Source organism: Herpailurus yagouaroundi, unplaced genomic scaffold (assembly GCF_014898765.1).
Source record: "Herpailurus yagouaroundi ecotype Mexico unplaced genomic scaffold, PumYag 141, whole genome shotgun sequence".
NCBI classification, from domain to species: Eukaryota; Metazoa; Chordata; class Mammalia; order Carnivora; family Felidae; genus Herpailurus; species Herpailurus yagouaroundi.
In genome coordinates this window covers 48,622,940-48,636,742 of record NW_024412396.1, presented here as the reverse complement: position 1 = coordinate 48,636,742, position 13,803 = coordinate 48,622,940, and the positions used below count along the sequence as shown (strand labels likewise).

The 13,803-nt window shown below is 52.5% G+C and overlaps 1 protein-coding gene across 2 annotated transcripts in view; it reads right to left on the bottom strand.

Moving 5' to 3' along the window:
• Positions 1–8,045: 8,045 nt before the first annotated feature.
• Positions 8,046–13,803, bottom strand: part of VSX2 (visual system homeobox 2) — a 21,592-nt gene continuing 15,834 nt past the window's right edge. The window contains exons 4-5 of one of the 2 annotated variants that reach the window (XM_040477688.1): positions 13,248–13,428; positions 8,046–12,460 (exon numbers count right to left, since the gene is read on the bottom strand). In XM_040477688.1, the coding sequence (XP_040333622.1) occupies positions 12,078–12,460; positions 13,248–13,428 (564 nt within the window). In that variant the 3' untranslated portion in view covers positions 8,046–12,077. The remainder of the gene's footprint in view (positions 12,461–13,247; positions 13,429–13,803) is intronic. The other variant, XM_040477689.1, reaches the window with a different exon arrangement.

Here is a 13,803-nt window from a genome sequence, read left to right as displayed (position 1 = left end):
AGCACAGGCAACAAAAGAAAAACACACGGGACTTTTTAAAAATTAAAGCTTTGGTGCATCAGAGGACACCATCAAGAGAGAGCAAAATAGTTGAGTAGGCAGCTCCAAACATCCATCCCTCCAAAGAAACGAAAAACAAGCTGAAACTGTCAGAACCAGAAAACAGTCCAAGGTTTACAGCAACCAAGCAAACCGAATCGTGAAAAAGATAACCTAGAAGCTGTAGGCAAGTTTTGCAGTGTTATTCCTCGCCCTTCCCTCATCTCCCGGGTTTGATGGCAGTTTTGAAGAGGGTAGCCTGTGTTCCCTGTGTGAGACCCTCGTCCTTGGTTCCAGAGAAAGCAGAGCAGACCTTATCCCAAATTCTAACCTGTCTGGGGCTAGAAAGACTGGCACAAGGTGCTGGTCTCTCTTTTGCCTGACCCAGAACTCACTGGGCAGAAAAGTAGCGTTGCTCCAAAACTTTGTAAGATGCACAAAGCCTGCAGCCAGCTGAAGCGAAAGGTTATGGTTAAGACATACAACAGGTCACCTAAAGCCTGCAGAGAATGCTGGGGAGAGAAATTAGGGTGTTCAAAAACGACCTTGTGTAGGAGGGAATTTAGAAAGCCACATTCCTGGCCAGGACAGGATGTGTGCTCAGAAAAGACTGGAAGAGACCTGAGCTTTCGCCTCTGGCTGGTCTCTGGGCTCAGTCCAAGCAGGAAGTAAAGACTAAGGCAGAGTTAAAGGAGCTAAATTGGCCCAGTGTTGAAGAGTGCCCCAGCACAGAGCTGGTCTGTAAAGACTGGGAGACATGTAGGTTTTGTTTGGGCTCCTGGTATTCAAGGACATCTCTGTCAAATGCTAGTAGAACAGAGACTTCAAGTGACCACACGTGACAAGGATGACAGTCTGCGAAACTAGCTTGAGAAGGTCCCCGAAAAGATGGCTGCGGCCTTTAGTTATCAAAAACAGCAAACTCTAGGGAAAGGAACTGGTTTCCAGTTACCGTATTATAACATTGAAATACCCAATTTCCAACAGAAACAGGTTCTCCAAAGAAACAGAACTATGGCCCATTCAAAATGGGGAGAATGACAGAAACCATGCATGAGGAAGCCCAGGTATTGGTCTTCCTATAAATATGCCCAAATGGCCAAAGGAAACCCTAGAGCTGGTTCCAGCTCTGGCTCTGATGTCAGAGCCACTAGCTCTGGACCTAGCACTGACTCCAGCACCGGGTTTGGTGCCGCAGCACCTTCTAGCTCGAGCGGGCACCGGCTCTGGGTTTGTAAGTGGCGGTGGAGTCGGAGCTCCAGCCGGATACGGTCCTGCGGCTGATGCTAGAGCTGGTCCAGCGACTGGCTCCACCTCTGAAGCTGGCTCCAGCCCTACAGCAGGCCCCTGCTCTGGCTCTGGTTGGTAGAGCAGGAGCTGGTGCCAGCTCCGTCTAGTCAATGGCTCGCCTGCTGGAGCTGGCTCTAGGTCGAGACTGGTTGTGGCTGTGGTGCTGAAGCTTTACTCTAGCTCTGAAGCTGACACTCAGTGTGGCTGTCGCTTGAAAGTAGGTTCTGGAGCTGGTGCCGGTTTTAGCTATAGCTCTAGAGCTGGTGTTGGAGTAGGGGGCAGAGCTGTTTTTAGCTCTGGAACCAGGCCTGGTGCCGGTGCTAGGACTGGTGCTGGCAATGGAGCTGGCGTAGGGTCTAGCCTTGGAGCCGACACTAGTTTGGCAGATGGCACTGGATCTGGACCCGACCAACCCTAGCGCTGGCACTGAGGCGGATTGTAGCTCTGGAGCTGGTGGTAGAACCACCGCTGGATCTGGCCTTGAAGCCAGGGCTAGCTCCGGAGCTGGTACTGGAGTTCGTTCTAGCTCTAGAGTTGGCTCTGACTGTTGCTCCCCAGCGGGACGTGGTGCCGAAGCCATCTCTTGCTCTGGATCTGGCGTTACAGCCGGCACTGGAGCCGGTTCTGGAAAATTCCTACACGGCACTCCACGTCCAAGCCAGGCAGGTTGAGATGCAGAAAGGCCACCAGCTGCTTCTGTCAGGGAAAGTCTGGAGGCTGTACCCACCCAGCAGCCAGGCAGGACGGAGGAGGCTGGAGGGGTAGGAGGGCAGGCGGTGGAGGCTGAAGCCTGGCCTTTCCTTCCACGCTGCCTCCTAAAGCACCTGTGCAGAGGGCTTGGCCCCCCTACGCCTGGCCTTGCCCATCCAGACGCCAGCCCCAAACCACCCCTCACCCCACCCTGGCTGTCCTGGCAGAAGCAGGCCTGGTCACCAAGAAGGGAGCTGACAAAGAGCCTCGGTCGTGGGATGCTCTCCGTAAAGGTCTAACCAACTGAGCCCCCTTCTTCAGGGAAGCCTGACCTACTTCTCTGTCTTTCCTGTTCCCCTCCCACTGGAATATAAAGTCCACAAGGGCCGGGAGGGGCTGTGTCCGCTCTGTTCGTTAACAGCACTGGCACACGGTAAATGTATGTGCTCCATAAAAATAAATAACTGTTCCACAGAGGTCTACCGGATAAGGGAACGGTCCATCCTGCCAAGCCTTCCCAGGGCCCTCGTGGCACCTCAACCTGTAGCTTGTGCCCCGAGGCGCTGCCTTACTCTGCGTACTGTGCGTGGTCACATCTGAAGGGCAGGACGCCAGGCCCCTGTACAGCCGAGCATGCGTGACTGAGGTTCAGGGCGGACTTGTAAGCAGGCTGCTCACCACCACGCCCGTTCTGGGCCCCCAGGTGGAGGTTGGCGGGACAAGCCGAGCTGGGAAGGGGCTGTGGTGAATCTGCGACTGGTAATTCCTTGTGATTAGATTCAGGTTGTGCAACCTAATTGTGAGGAATACGAGACAAACTCAAACTGAGGGTCTGCCATAAAGAAACTCACCTGAAATCTTCAAAAATGTCAAGGTCAGAGAAATCAAGGAAACACTGAGAACTGTTCCCGACGGAAGGAAACTACAGGCTTGGCAACTAAATCCAATGTGTGGTCCTGGACACAATCCACCACTTATAAAGGGCATTCATTATTGGAAAATCAGCATTCTGTGAATTAGATGAAGTATTGAGTCATTGTCAATTTCTTGATTTTATTGGTTGTGTAGTGGTTAGGTGGGAGGGTATCTTCACTTTAAGGAAACATAATGGTGCATCACATCCTCGATTTGCTCTCGAATGGTTTAGGAAAAAATTGCAAAAATATGTATATAGAGAATAAGGGGCACCTGGGTGGGTCAGTCGGTTAAGTGTCTGACTTTGGCTCAGGTCACGATCTCATGGTTCGCGAGTTCAAGCCCCGCATGGGGCTCTGCTCTGCCAGTATGGAGCCTGACTGGGATTCTCTCTCTCCCTCTCTCTCTGCCCCTCCCTAACTCGCTCTCAAAATGAATAAATAAACTTTAAAAAAAGACTAATAAGGCAGTGTAGTAAACTGTCCATTTTATTTTTTTATTTTTTATTTTTAAAAAAAATTTTTTTTTCCAACGTTTATTTATTTCTGGGACAGAGAGAGACAGAGCATGAACGGGGGAGGGGCAGAGAGAGAGGGGGACACAGAATCAGAAACAGGCTCCAGGCTCTGAGCCATCAGCCCAGAGCCTGATGCGAACCTGACGCGGGGCTCGAACTCACGGACCGCGAGATCGTGACCTGGCTGAAGTCGGACGCTTAACCGACTGCGCCACCCAGGTGCCCCGTAAACTGTCCATTTTAAAATTTAGAAATCTGGGGTGCCTGGGTGGCTGTCACCCAGTTTGGTGGCCAACTTCCATTCAGGTCATGATCTCCCGGTTCATGGGTTTGAACCCCGTGTCAGGCTCTGTGCTGACAGCTCAGAGCCTGGAGCCTGCTTCAGATTCTGTGTCTTCCTCTCCCACTGCCCCTCTCCTGCTCCCACTCTGTCTCTCTGTCTCTCTTTCTCAAAAATAAATACACATGAAAAAAAATGTTAACAAAAATGAAAAAATATTTTAAGTAAATAATTTTTTTATTTTTAATTTTTTTACATTTTTATTTATTTTTGAGAGACAGAGCACAAGTGGGGGAGGGGCAGAGAGAGAATGAGACAGAATCCAAAGAAGGCTCCAGGCTCTGAACTGTCAGCACAGAGCCCGATGCGGGGCTCGAACTCACAAACTGTGAGATCATGACCTGAGGCGAAGTCGGACGCTTAACTGACTGAGCCACCCAGGTGCCCCTTAAATAAATAAAATTTAAGAATCACAATTAGCATTTCAAAATTCAGTGAAAAACAACTACTAAAAGAGGAAGTCCTCCCTCACTGCTACCCAACTACCTATCATACCAGATATACGGCCTGTGTACCCTTAGGAGAATAAGCATGTTTCCACCATAACTGCAAACAGTCAGAACTGAAGCCTGGAAGAAAATACATTTCATGGTCTCATGGTTGCTCTGCCTAAGCGAACACCACATATCACTTGCTCCTCCAATGCTTACTTGACGTTTCTGAATAAAGACAGAGATGGAGAGAAAGATGTCAGTGGTAGGCGGAGGCTGACAAGAACTGAGTGAAACAAACCCAAGCAGGTAGCTCAGTGTTGGGATTGGGGAAAGTATCCCACCGGAGACCTGGGTGGAGCAGTGACCACCAGCAGTGGGGAAGGATATGCACAAAAGCCACAGGCTTCAGAGGTAACCACATTATTCACATTGTACTTCCCTTGACAGTTTACGAAGGAAAATGGTGGACTAGACTGGTGGGGAAATGTCTGATTAGGAACACCTAGACATGACTATATCCATCAAAAACAAGTCTGGGGCGCCTGGGTGGCGCAGTCGGTTAAGCGTCCGACTTCAGCCAGGTCATGATCTCGCGGTCCGTGAGTTCGAGCCCTGCGTCAGGCTCTGGGCTGATGGCTCGGAACCTGGAGCCTGTTTCCGATTCTGTGTCTCCCTCTCTCTCTGCCCCTCCCCTGTTCATGCTCTGACTCTCTCTGTCCCAAAAATAAATAAACGTTGAAAAAAAAAAACAAAAAAAAACAAGTCTGATGCACGAATGAAGTGGGAAGCCAGAAAGGGAAATCCCAGGTGTGAGAGCCAGAACAGCGATGGGGGTGTGGGGTCAGCAGGTGACAGGAGAGAGCAACTTGCATTTTAAATATGCAGGGACAGGAGACCAGACCCAAGGTGAGGGCTGGAAAGACGGAAAGAACACTTAAACAATCCAAGTATTCTCACAGAAAAAGAGAGAAAAGCTGTCACATTAACTTACAGAACGCACAAGCAAAATACCATGAGTCAGCAAATGCAACAAACAGAATTGCAAGGAGAAATTGGCAAAGCCACAGAATGGAAGGTTTTTAATGCCTTTCTCTCCATAATCAAAACAGAAAACAAATCGCGATATATAATATTTGAACAGCTCACCTAACAGTTATACCAAGCACTGCACTTCGAAGTTGGAGAAAACATTGTTCAATCACACATGAAGTATTTACAAAAATTAGCCACATATTAACCTAAACCTAGTCTCAACATATGCCAAAATATCCAGAGGATGAAAATAATGATCTCTGATCACAATATAATAAAATTAGAAGTCAATAACAGGGATAATGTCTTCCCCCAGAAAAATCCCATATGCTTGGAAAATTTTTAAACATTTAAAATATCCAGAAGTGAAAAAAAATCAATTTGGTAAATACGTAAAACTGAAAATAATGAAAGCTCTACAGTCTTTTGGGGTGCAACTACAATAAAACTTGGAAATGTATGATTTCAAATGTCTATTAATAAAGAAGGTTAAAAATGAATAGGTGTTCAACTCAAGAAGCTAGTGAAAGTCCCCCACACCCAAAAAAGGGTAGCAGGTGGGAAAATTTTTTTTAACGTTTATTTTTGAGAGAGAGACAGAGCATGAGTGGGGGAGGGGCAGAGAGAGAGGGCGACACAGAATCGGAAGCAGGCTCCAGGCTCTGAGCTGTCAGCACAGAGCCCAATGTGGGGCTCGAACTCACAAACTGCGAGGTCATGACCTGAGATGAAGTCGGACGCTTTACCAACTGAGGCACCCAGGTGCCCTGGGAAAAAATGTTTTTAAATAGAAACTCAATAAGAGAAGAAATAAGAGTTTAGTGCACACCATTTTGAAACCAGTAACTAACAGGTAAATGGGACTACCCCCCCAACTGCAACTTTTTACCCAGACCTTTCTCATTTGCCTGTAAATTTCCCCGACTTTCCTCCTTTGGAGGAGGGGCCTGCCTTGGAAATGGATACTTTGCTTGCTGCACGTTCCAGGCTGGGGGATGGTCTCAGCTGCGCATCAGACAGAGGAACTTGGGTTGTGTTACAATCTCACCACCTCCTTGGCCCTTCACACCATCCCGGCGAGGTCCTGATCTGACTGCAGGTTTGTAGACGCGCGTGCTAGTGTTGAAGAAGTTAAGAGAATAGCAGAGGCTGCACTTCAACTCGGGTGTCCTGGATCCACCTTGGTGTTCTTCCTGTCTTTAGCTGGCACTCTGCTCCAGGGGCTGTCTCCCTGGGCGGTGGGCCTGGCAGACAGACAGGAGTGATCCCGGAGAGGAGGAGGGCTGTCCGCCCGGCTCCAGCAAGAGTCACTTCCTGCCTTTTGTGTTACTCTGCTCCTCTCTTCCTGGGCTCTTGCTCCTGGAATCCTCAGCTGGACGGCTCACAGGACATCACGGAAGACAGAAGCGTGTGAGGAGGAGAAAGTGGCGCTCTTGTCAGAGGGCGTGCTTGTCCTCGAACATTCTCCTGTACCTATTGCCGTTCAGCTCAGCACTTGTCTTAACATCTTGTTCATAAACGTGAGCATCGATCAGATTCCTGGGTCGTCATCTCACCGGCGAAGTTCTGTTGGCGGAGCCCAGATTTGGCTTTTAACCCTTTGTTTCTACTCCCGGGCAGGTAAGCGCCACTCTGGTTCTGCTTCATGGAAGCTGTGAGGAGGAAATAGGTGAACTTCTCCTCTTCTTGCCTCTCCCATCTGAGTTCACCCTGGTCAACTCTTTTTTTCTCTGGCCTCCTGAGCACCAAGCGAGGCTGCGAGGTGAATACCAACCTGTGTGGGCACACAGGACACCTTGTGCCATTCTGCAGCTCAACAGGGGGCCACCTCATCACTCCCGTCCCCTTCCCGGGTCAAACTCCCTGAGATCCAAATTGGGAGCGGAGCCTTGCAGGTAAAGCGGAGGGGGCCGTGCCTCAGAGGCTGGGCGTAGGCCAGGGAGGAGGAGGCTGAGGCCCACTGAGAAGAGTCAGCCTTGGAAGGGATTGATCTGAGTGAGAAGTGAGCAGATCACTGCTGGGCCCGCTCAGCTGTGACAACCCAGAGATGTCATTGCTGCCTGAGTTGAGGAAGCAACAGGAGACAGGACGATTTGGGGCTAGTGGCTCTTGACTCAGTTTCAGCTCCCCAGAGGGTGGGTCTTGGGTGTCTGAGTGATCTCGGGGAGATCAGGGACGGGGACAACTCGGCAAGCAGAACCCTGGGGCAGAGAGAGGGAAAGGGGCACCCCTGTACCTGTTCTAACCCAAAGGAGCCATCTGTTGTTTTCCCTCTAGAAAACAAGCTAGTTGGTCTTTAAAAAATTTGGGGGGGCACCTGGGTGGCGCAGTCGGTTAAGTGTCCGACTTCAGCCAGGTCACGATCTCACGGTCCGTGAGTTCGAGCCCCGCGTCAGGCTCCGGGCTGATGGCTCAGAGCCTGGAGCCTGTTTCCGATTCTGTGTCTCCCTCTCTCTCTGCCCCTCCCGCGTTCATGCTCTGTCTCTCTCTGTCCCAAAAATAAATAAACGTTGAAAAAAAAATTAAAAAGAAAAAAAAAATTAAAAAAAAAATTTTGGTTTTCATGTTCATTTATTTACTTTGAGAGACAGAGTGAAAGAGTGCAAGCACAAGCGAGGGGCAGAGAGAGAGAGGGAGAGAGAGAGAATCCCAAGCAGGCTCTGTGCTGTCAGCACAGAGCTGGACTCCAGGCTCGATCTCACGACTGTGAGATCATGACCTGAACCGAAATCAAGAGTTGGATGTTCAACCGACTGAGCCACCCCGGTGCCCCATAGTTTTTGTTTTGTTTGTTTGTTTCTTTGTTTGTTAATAAACTTAATTTTTTTTGCAATAATTTTAGATTTATAGAAAAATGGTGACGATAGCACAGAGAGTTCCCGTAAACCCGTCGCCAGTTTCCCCGATGATTCACATCTGCCATTTGTACGTGTACCTTTGCTACAGCTGATGACCTAGGTGCCATGCCCCCAGGTCCCCAGGACAGTCGGGGAGGAGAGGGCCCTGCAGCTCTGGTGGGAGCAGAAGGAAGACTCCAAGGCCCCTGGTGATCTGGGGGTTCAGGAGACAGAGGAAGCTGAATGGACCAGGCCCCAGAGGTCCATCCGACCTCCTGCCACCAGCCAGACTCCTCATCTATCCCTGCCAGGCTCTTCCTGGCACATGCAGCCCTCTGTGGGTAGCCTGTTGGGCCTGGGAAGCCTGCAAAAAAGTCTTTCTTCCAGGTGCTGGGTTGCAGGATCCTTGGGGAAAAGTCCCTCCCAGGATCGCAGTCGGCACTGAGCAGGATTTCCCTTCTTCGTTCAGCCCCTGGCTGTCCAAGCCCTTCCTTTCCTGGTCCTTGCTTTCTCTCCGCAGTGTCCCCACCTCTCCCTTCACTGATCGCCTGTGGGTTTGTCTATGGGTCCCTCTGCAGAAAGCAGCATGCCTCTTCTCAAGGCAAACCCCTGGGGCGGTTGTCATCTCCCACATCTCTGAGCATCCCAGTTGTCCCCCGGATCTAACCGAGTGGGGGCGGGGGGCAGCTGCCAAGGTGGACCCCTGGGCTTAAGAAGACTATGTGGGTGTGCGCCCTCCCTCCCCCGCTTCCCCTGTGCTCGTGTGGCACCTTTGCCAGTTTCCTTGCTGCTTCCTCACAACACTATGACACTGGAAGGACAGACGTTATCAGTCCCAGGAGAGAGGCACAGAGGTCAACACCTTGACTCAAGTCCCACAGATAGGCTTTCATGGCCCCCTATCTCACGCCTCCAAGGCCTTAGAACATTGGCAATTCTGTGTTTGACTTATTACTGTGATTCCTTGAATTCTCTCTTTCCCTCCAAATAAGACGGCTCCGGCCGCCACCATATCCCTACTGCCTTGCCCCACTGCCTGGTACTCAGGAGATTCTCAATAAATGTTTTTAAATGATTGAATAAATGGATGAGTTAGAGGGAGAACATTCATCCGTGCATTCAACGATAGATTGTCAGGCCCTTTGATGGTTCCTGGGGTTAAAAGATGAACAGGATATAATCCCCACCCTTGAAGAAATCAGTCTTGTGAGGAAGATAGACTTGAAAACAAAAGATTACACGAAATTACACACGGTACCGTAATGGAGGGATGTCTAGGCGTGTTCAAGTGCTAGGAAAGAACTCTCCTGTAAACTCTCCCTGGAGGATCAGGAAGGCTCTGGGGAGGAGGGGGCTTGTAGGGTAAGTGGCAGTGCCTCTCCTGGAGTGGTGGGGGTGGGCAGGGTGGAGGAAGGGCATTCCTAGGCCAAGGGGCCATAGTGGGCCCTACAGGGACCTGACTTTCTCAGAAAAGGCCCAGGGGAGCCTGTGCGGGCAGGACTTGAAGCCAGGCTCTTGGATCTTTCCCTTCACCACATCGCAGTTGGAGATTTCCCACATGTGCCCTCAAGGATCGGGGTCCGGGAGGATTATACCCACTCCCAAGACAGGGTGCGGGGACTACTGGCTCCCTGTCATTCTCCTTTGACGATGGCCTCCAGGAAGATCTCTTCTGGGAGGGAGTTCCACATCTGAGGCAATCTGAAACAGTCTTATGAGATTTCTGAAGCCGAAAGCTCAAAGAGAAGCTATCCGGCCAGCTCCCTCCTCTCTCGCAGCTTGCAATTCCAGCCAGCACATCGTGGAGCCACCGGGTAGCAGCTGTCTGTGGACAATTTCATGCAGTCCTTTCCCATGTTTACTTCCTGTCTCTTTAACAGGATTTAGCTCAGGTTTGTTTGACTTTTACTTCCAGAGACCGCTGCCTTTCCCACATGTTGCCGCTGTGTTTGGGTTGTAGGCAAGATCTTAAGAGTGCACACCTGTACACAAAAGGAGGGAGTCGGTACTCTGGTGGGGGCGGGGGGCAAGGCAGGATTGGGATATTTCAGGTGTGTCTGCAGTGGAGGAGGGTCCCAAATCACGGTGACAAGTGCCCCTGGAAGGTGGCGTCCGCTCAGTGGAGAAAGGCAGGCCACGGTGTCAGTGCGGCTGGAGTACTTTCAAAAGAGGAATCTGGTAATTTGGATTTAAAAATGCCTTCATGGATTTACTTTTTATGCTACCCATACATACACCATCCTCACCCACGGAGGATTCCTGGATCCCTCCTCCCCTGACGTTTTTACATCAATTTTATTCTTACTTGTGTCTTTACAGAAAATGGCACAGAAATCACAGGTTTGGAAGAGCTAGAAGTTATTACAGTTCCATATTTCGAACACCTCAATATCAAGTTTCTTTCTTCCCACTCTATGTACAGTATTTACACAGCAGGGGCTACAGTCTAACACTTCAAACCAACTGGGGACAAAGACAAGAAGAAGAAGAGGGGGGAGTTCCATGAACGGGATGAGGAAGAAATCAACTGTTGATACGGAATTAAAACCCCAACTCACTGTCTCAGACCTTCCTCTTGCGAGGTATTCCCTGCAAGGGTGGGTGGCATGGCAGAGGGAAATGTCAGGGGGGTGAGGGAGACCTGCATCTGGCCCAGGGGCAGCTGCAGGGAGGCCACCCGTACGGACAGTTCCTCTCATCCGCAGACAGGAAGAAGCACCCTGTCACCTATTCCTACACGGTCACTATGTCCCTCCTATTCTAGCGGGCAGACAACACGCATACACCGGGCATGGTTTGAGTTGAACACCGGCTCCTGCTTTGCTCTCCTTTGAGCCCTTTCTCTTTCTCACTCTTCTGGTGACCACTCCTTGATGCCTATAATAGCCCCAGGCCCCCTCCAAGCTTGGCCTCCCGAGGATGGTCTGGATCAAGTGGAGTCGAGATCTGTAGCTTCTTATGGGTTCATTTTACAGCTGGATTGGGGTGCTCCAAGGCAAGTCACATGCGAACCGATAAATTGCAAGAAGCTCTAGAAGGGTGTCTTGCATGGCAAGTCAGGGTCACAGGCATCACACCAGGGGGGTCAGGATGCTTCAGAACGCAGGCCCCAGGGCTCCAGGTAAGAGTTCGGCCTCCCCAACAGTGCCATGACCACAGCATTTGTGACGTGTACCCCCTGGCTGCAGGGCCCAGGCCTCTACAGATATTGTACATGGCCCCGTGTGGTGCTGGGACCCATGCTGGGGGGAACGGTGGGGCGGGCTGGGTGTGGAGAGGGCCGGCAGGTTCCTAAGGGTGACCGTGGAGGGCATGAGACAGAGGGTGGCCGAGGGGCTCAGGCTGAGACCTTCCAAGTTTAACCTGGACCGTGGGCAGAGGTTGTAGCTGGACCTGCGGGGCAGCACATCCACACCGCAGAGGCCCAGGCCCGGGCCCTCAGGAGGGAATAGGCTGGCGAGCACAGTTTTACTGAAGACTGGGGGGCTCAGGACGTTGGTGCCAGAGTGCGGGTCCTCAATCCCTGTCACCGCTGTGGCAGGCAATGAGTCTGCAGCAGTGGGCTTTGGGCCCGGCCAGAGCAGGATCCGTAGCGGGTGTAGAGCTGGGAAGGGGAGGCTCTTTCACGGGAGAGAACAGAGAGTAAGGGGTGGATTTGGGCAGGGAGAGTCGCCAAGGGATTGAGTGAAAGCGGCTTGAAGGGGTGGTTTGGGACAGCAAGAAAGCTTCTGAGGCAGGGCTGTTGGGGTGAAGGGGAGGATGCTGGAGAGGTCAAGACCAGATAGGGGGTGTCTCCGCGTGGCCCAAAGCCTCGGCCAGAACTGAGTTGTGCCTGAAGTCACCCCGGGGGTCATGGAGGGCCTGTGGGGCCGGGGGGGGGGGGCAGAGGCCAGGCCCGGGCCCTGCCTCAGAGAACACCTCCCGACACCACAGGCCCCGAAGAGAGCAGAGTCCTGGGGCTCCGGTAGCTGCGTGCCCTTGACCTAAGCCATGTCCTCAAGCTGTGGTGGACTCAGCTTCTCTGCTGGCCTGTCTTCTTCCATGGCGTCCTCCTCCTCTGGCTCCTCGGTATTCCGGGCCAGGCTGTCGGGCCCAGACACAGTCCCCAGCACTTTGGTGCTGTGCTCCTGAGCTCTGGCTCGGAGCGCCGCAATGCTGTTCTCCCTCAGTTCCTCCTGGGACATGGCCACTGGAGGGTCGGGGCCCCGCTCCTCCGGCTCCATCTTGTCGAGTTTGGGCAGGGCCTGGCGCTCCACCTCGGGCTTCCTCCCCGACTCCGCTGCGGCCTCCAGCGACTTTTTGTGCATCCCTAAAAAGAATTGTTGGTATTCGGGTTTAGAAAAGCGCCTGGGAAAGCCATCTTGAACTGAAAACAGCAAAGATAGAGAGAGGCCAGAATTAAGGACGAGCAGAAAGCCTTACTTCACACACCGCAGTCACGCGAGTCCCAGGGGCTGGGGCTGGGGCTGGGGCAGCGGGAGGGAGGCCAGGGGATGGGGCTACAGACCAGCAGCCGGGCACCAGGCCTGCAGAGGGCTTCTTCAAGTCAGGTTCCCCGGCACCTGGGCACTGGGCAGCCTATTCTGTCCCTTCCTAAGCATAGCACTTGCCCCCCACCCCCATCTCTCCCTCCCAGGATTCCAGATCTTAGAACCCCACGATAGGCTGGTGCTGCTTACCAGACATATGCCTTGAGGGCAGGTGGGGGAAGATGGCAGGAGAGATTTAAGGGGGAAGAAGTCCTTTGGGAAAAACCAGAATGGTGGCCACAGGGACCTAGGGGTCCCCTGAACCCTCAAGAGGGGCGGTTTCACTCACCACAAGCCCACCTTTGGCCAAGGGGGGAGGAAGGTACAGACCCTGGGGCGACAGCCACACCCTTATCAGAAGACAAAAGAACCCAAGTTCCGGGGCCTGGCAGGGATGAGAGTCCTAGCCACCCAACAGGGGGGCACAAGGGATAGACACCGAGCCCTGGGCCCAACCTGCCCTCTGAGCCTCCTAAGGATGACGAGGAGGACTGTTTTGGAGTGCCTGTGTCCTGCTAGGCTGTTGTGGCCAGGTCTCCCTGCTCCTGGGTTCTGTCCCCTCCTCCAGGGAGCCCGCTCTCCTCACCACAGGGGCAGGGCCCCAAGGAGGGTGCGGGCTCTTACCCAGCAGCCACGGGGCACAGGAGTCCATGATGCCATCCTTGGCAGACTTGAGGATAGACTCTGGCAGGGGGATGGAGTGCCGCACCATGGCCCCATAGAGCCCGTACTCCGCCATGACGCTGCTCCGGCCCCAGCACTTCTCCCGTTTCCTCCACTTGGCTCTGCGGTTCTGGAACCAGACCTGCAAGTGAGGATGAACAGGTCAGGGGCGTGTTCTGAGAGATGCTGAGGCCAGGCCCTTACCTCAGTGTGCCCACTGGGAAGGTCCCCACCCCTTTGCTGGCAGCTGCATCCCCCTGTGAGGGCTGGTCTCTCCAGCAGGGTGTCCTTACTTAAGCTCCCCCGCCCCACGGTGCCCCTGGGGTTCCTCCAGGCTCCAAGTGCCCAGAATGAGGACACCCAGTCCTGTAAGAATACGATGGGTGAATTTTTTTTTTTAATATTTTATTTTTTATTTTTGAGAGCAGAATAGAGAGTGCGAGCAGGGGAGGGGCAGAGAGCAATGGGGAGAGAGGATCCGAAGTAGTCTCTGCAATGACAGCAGAGAGTCCTACGG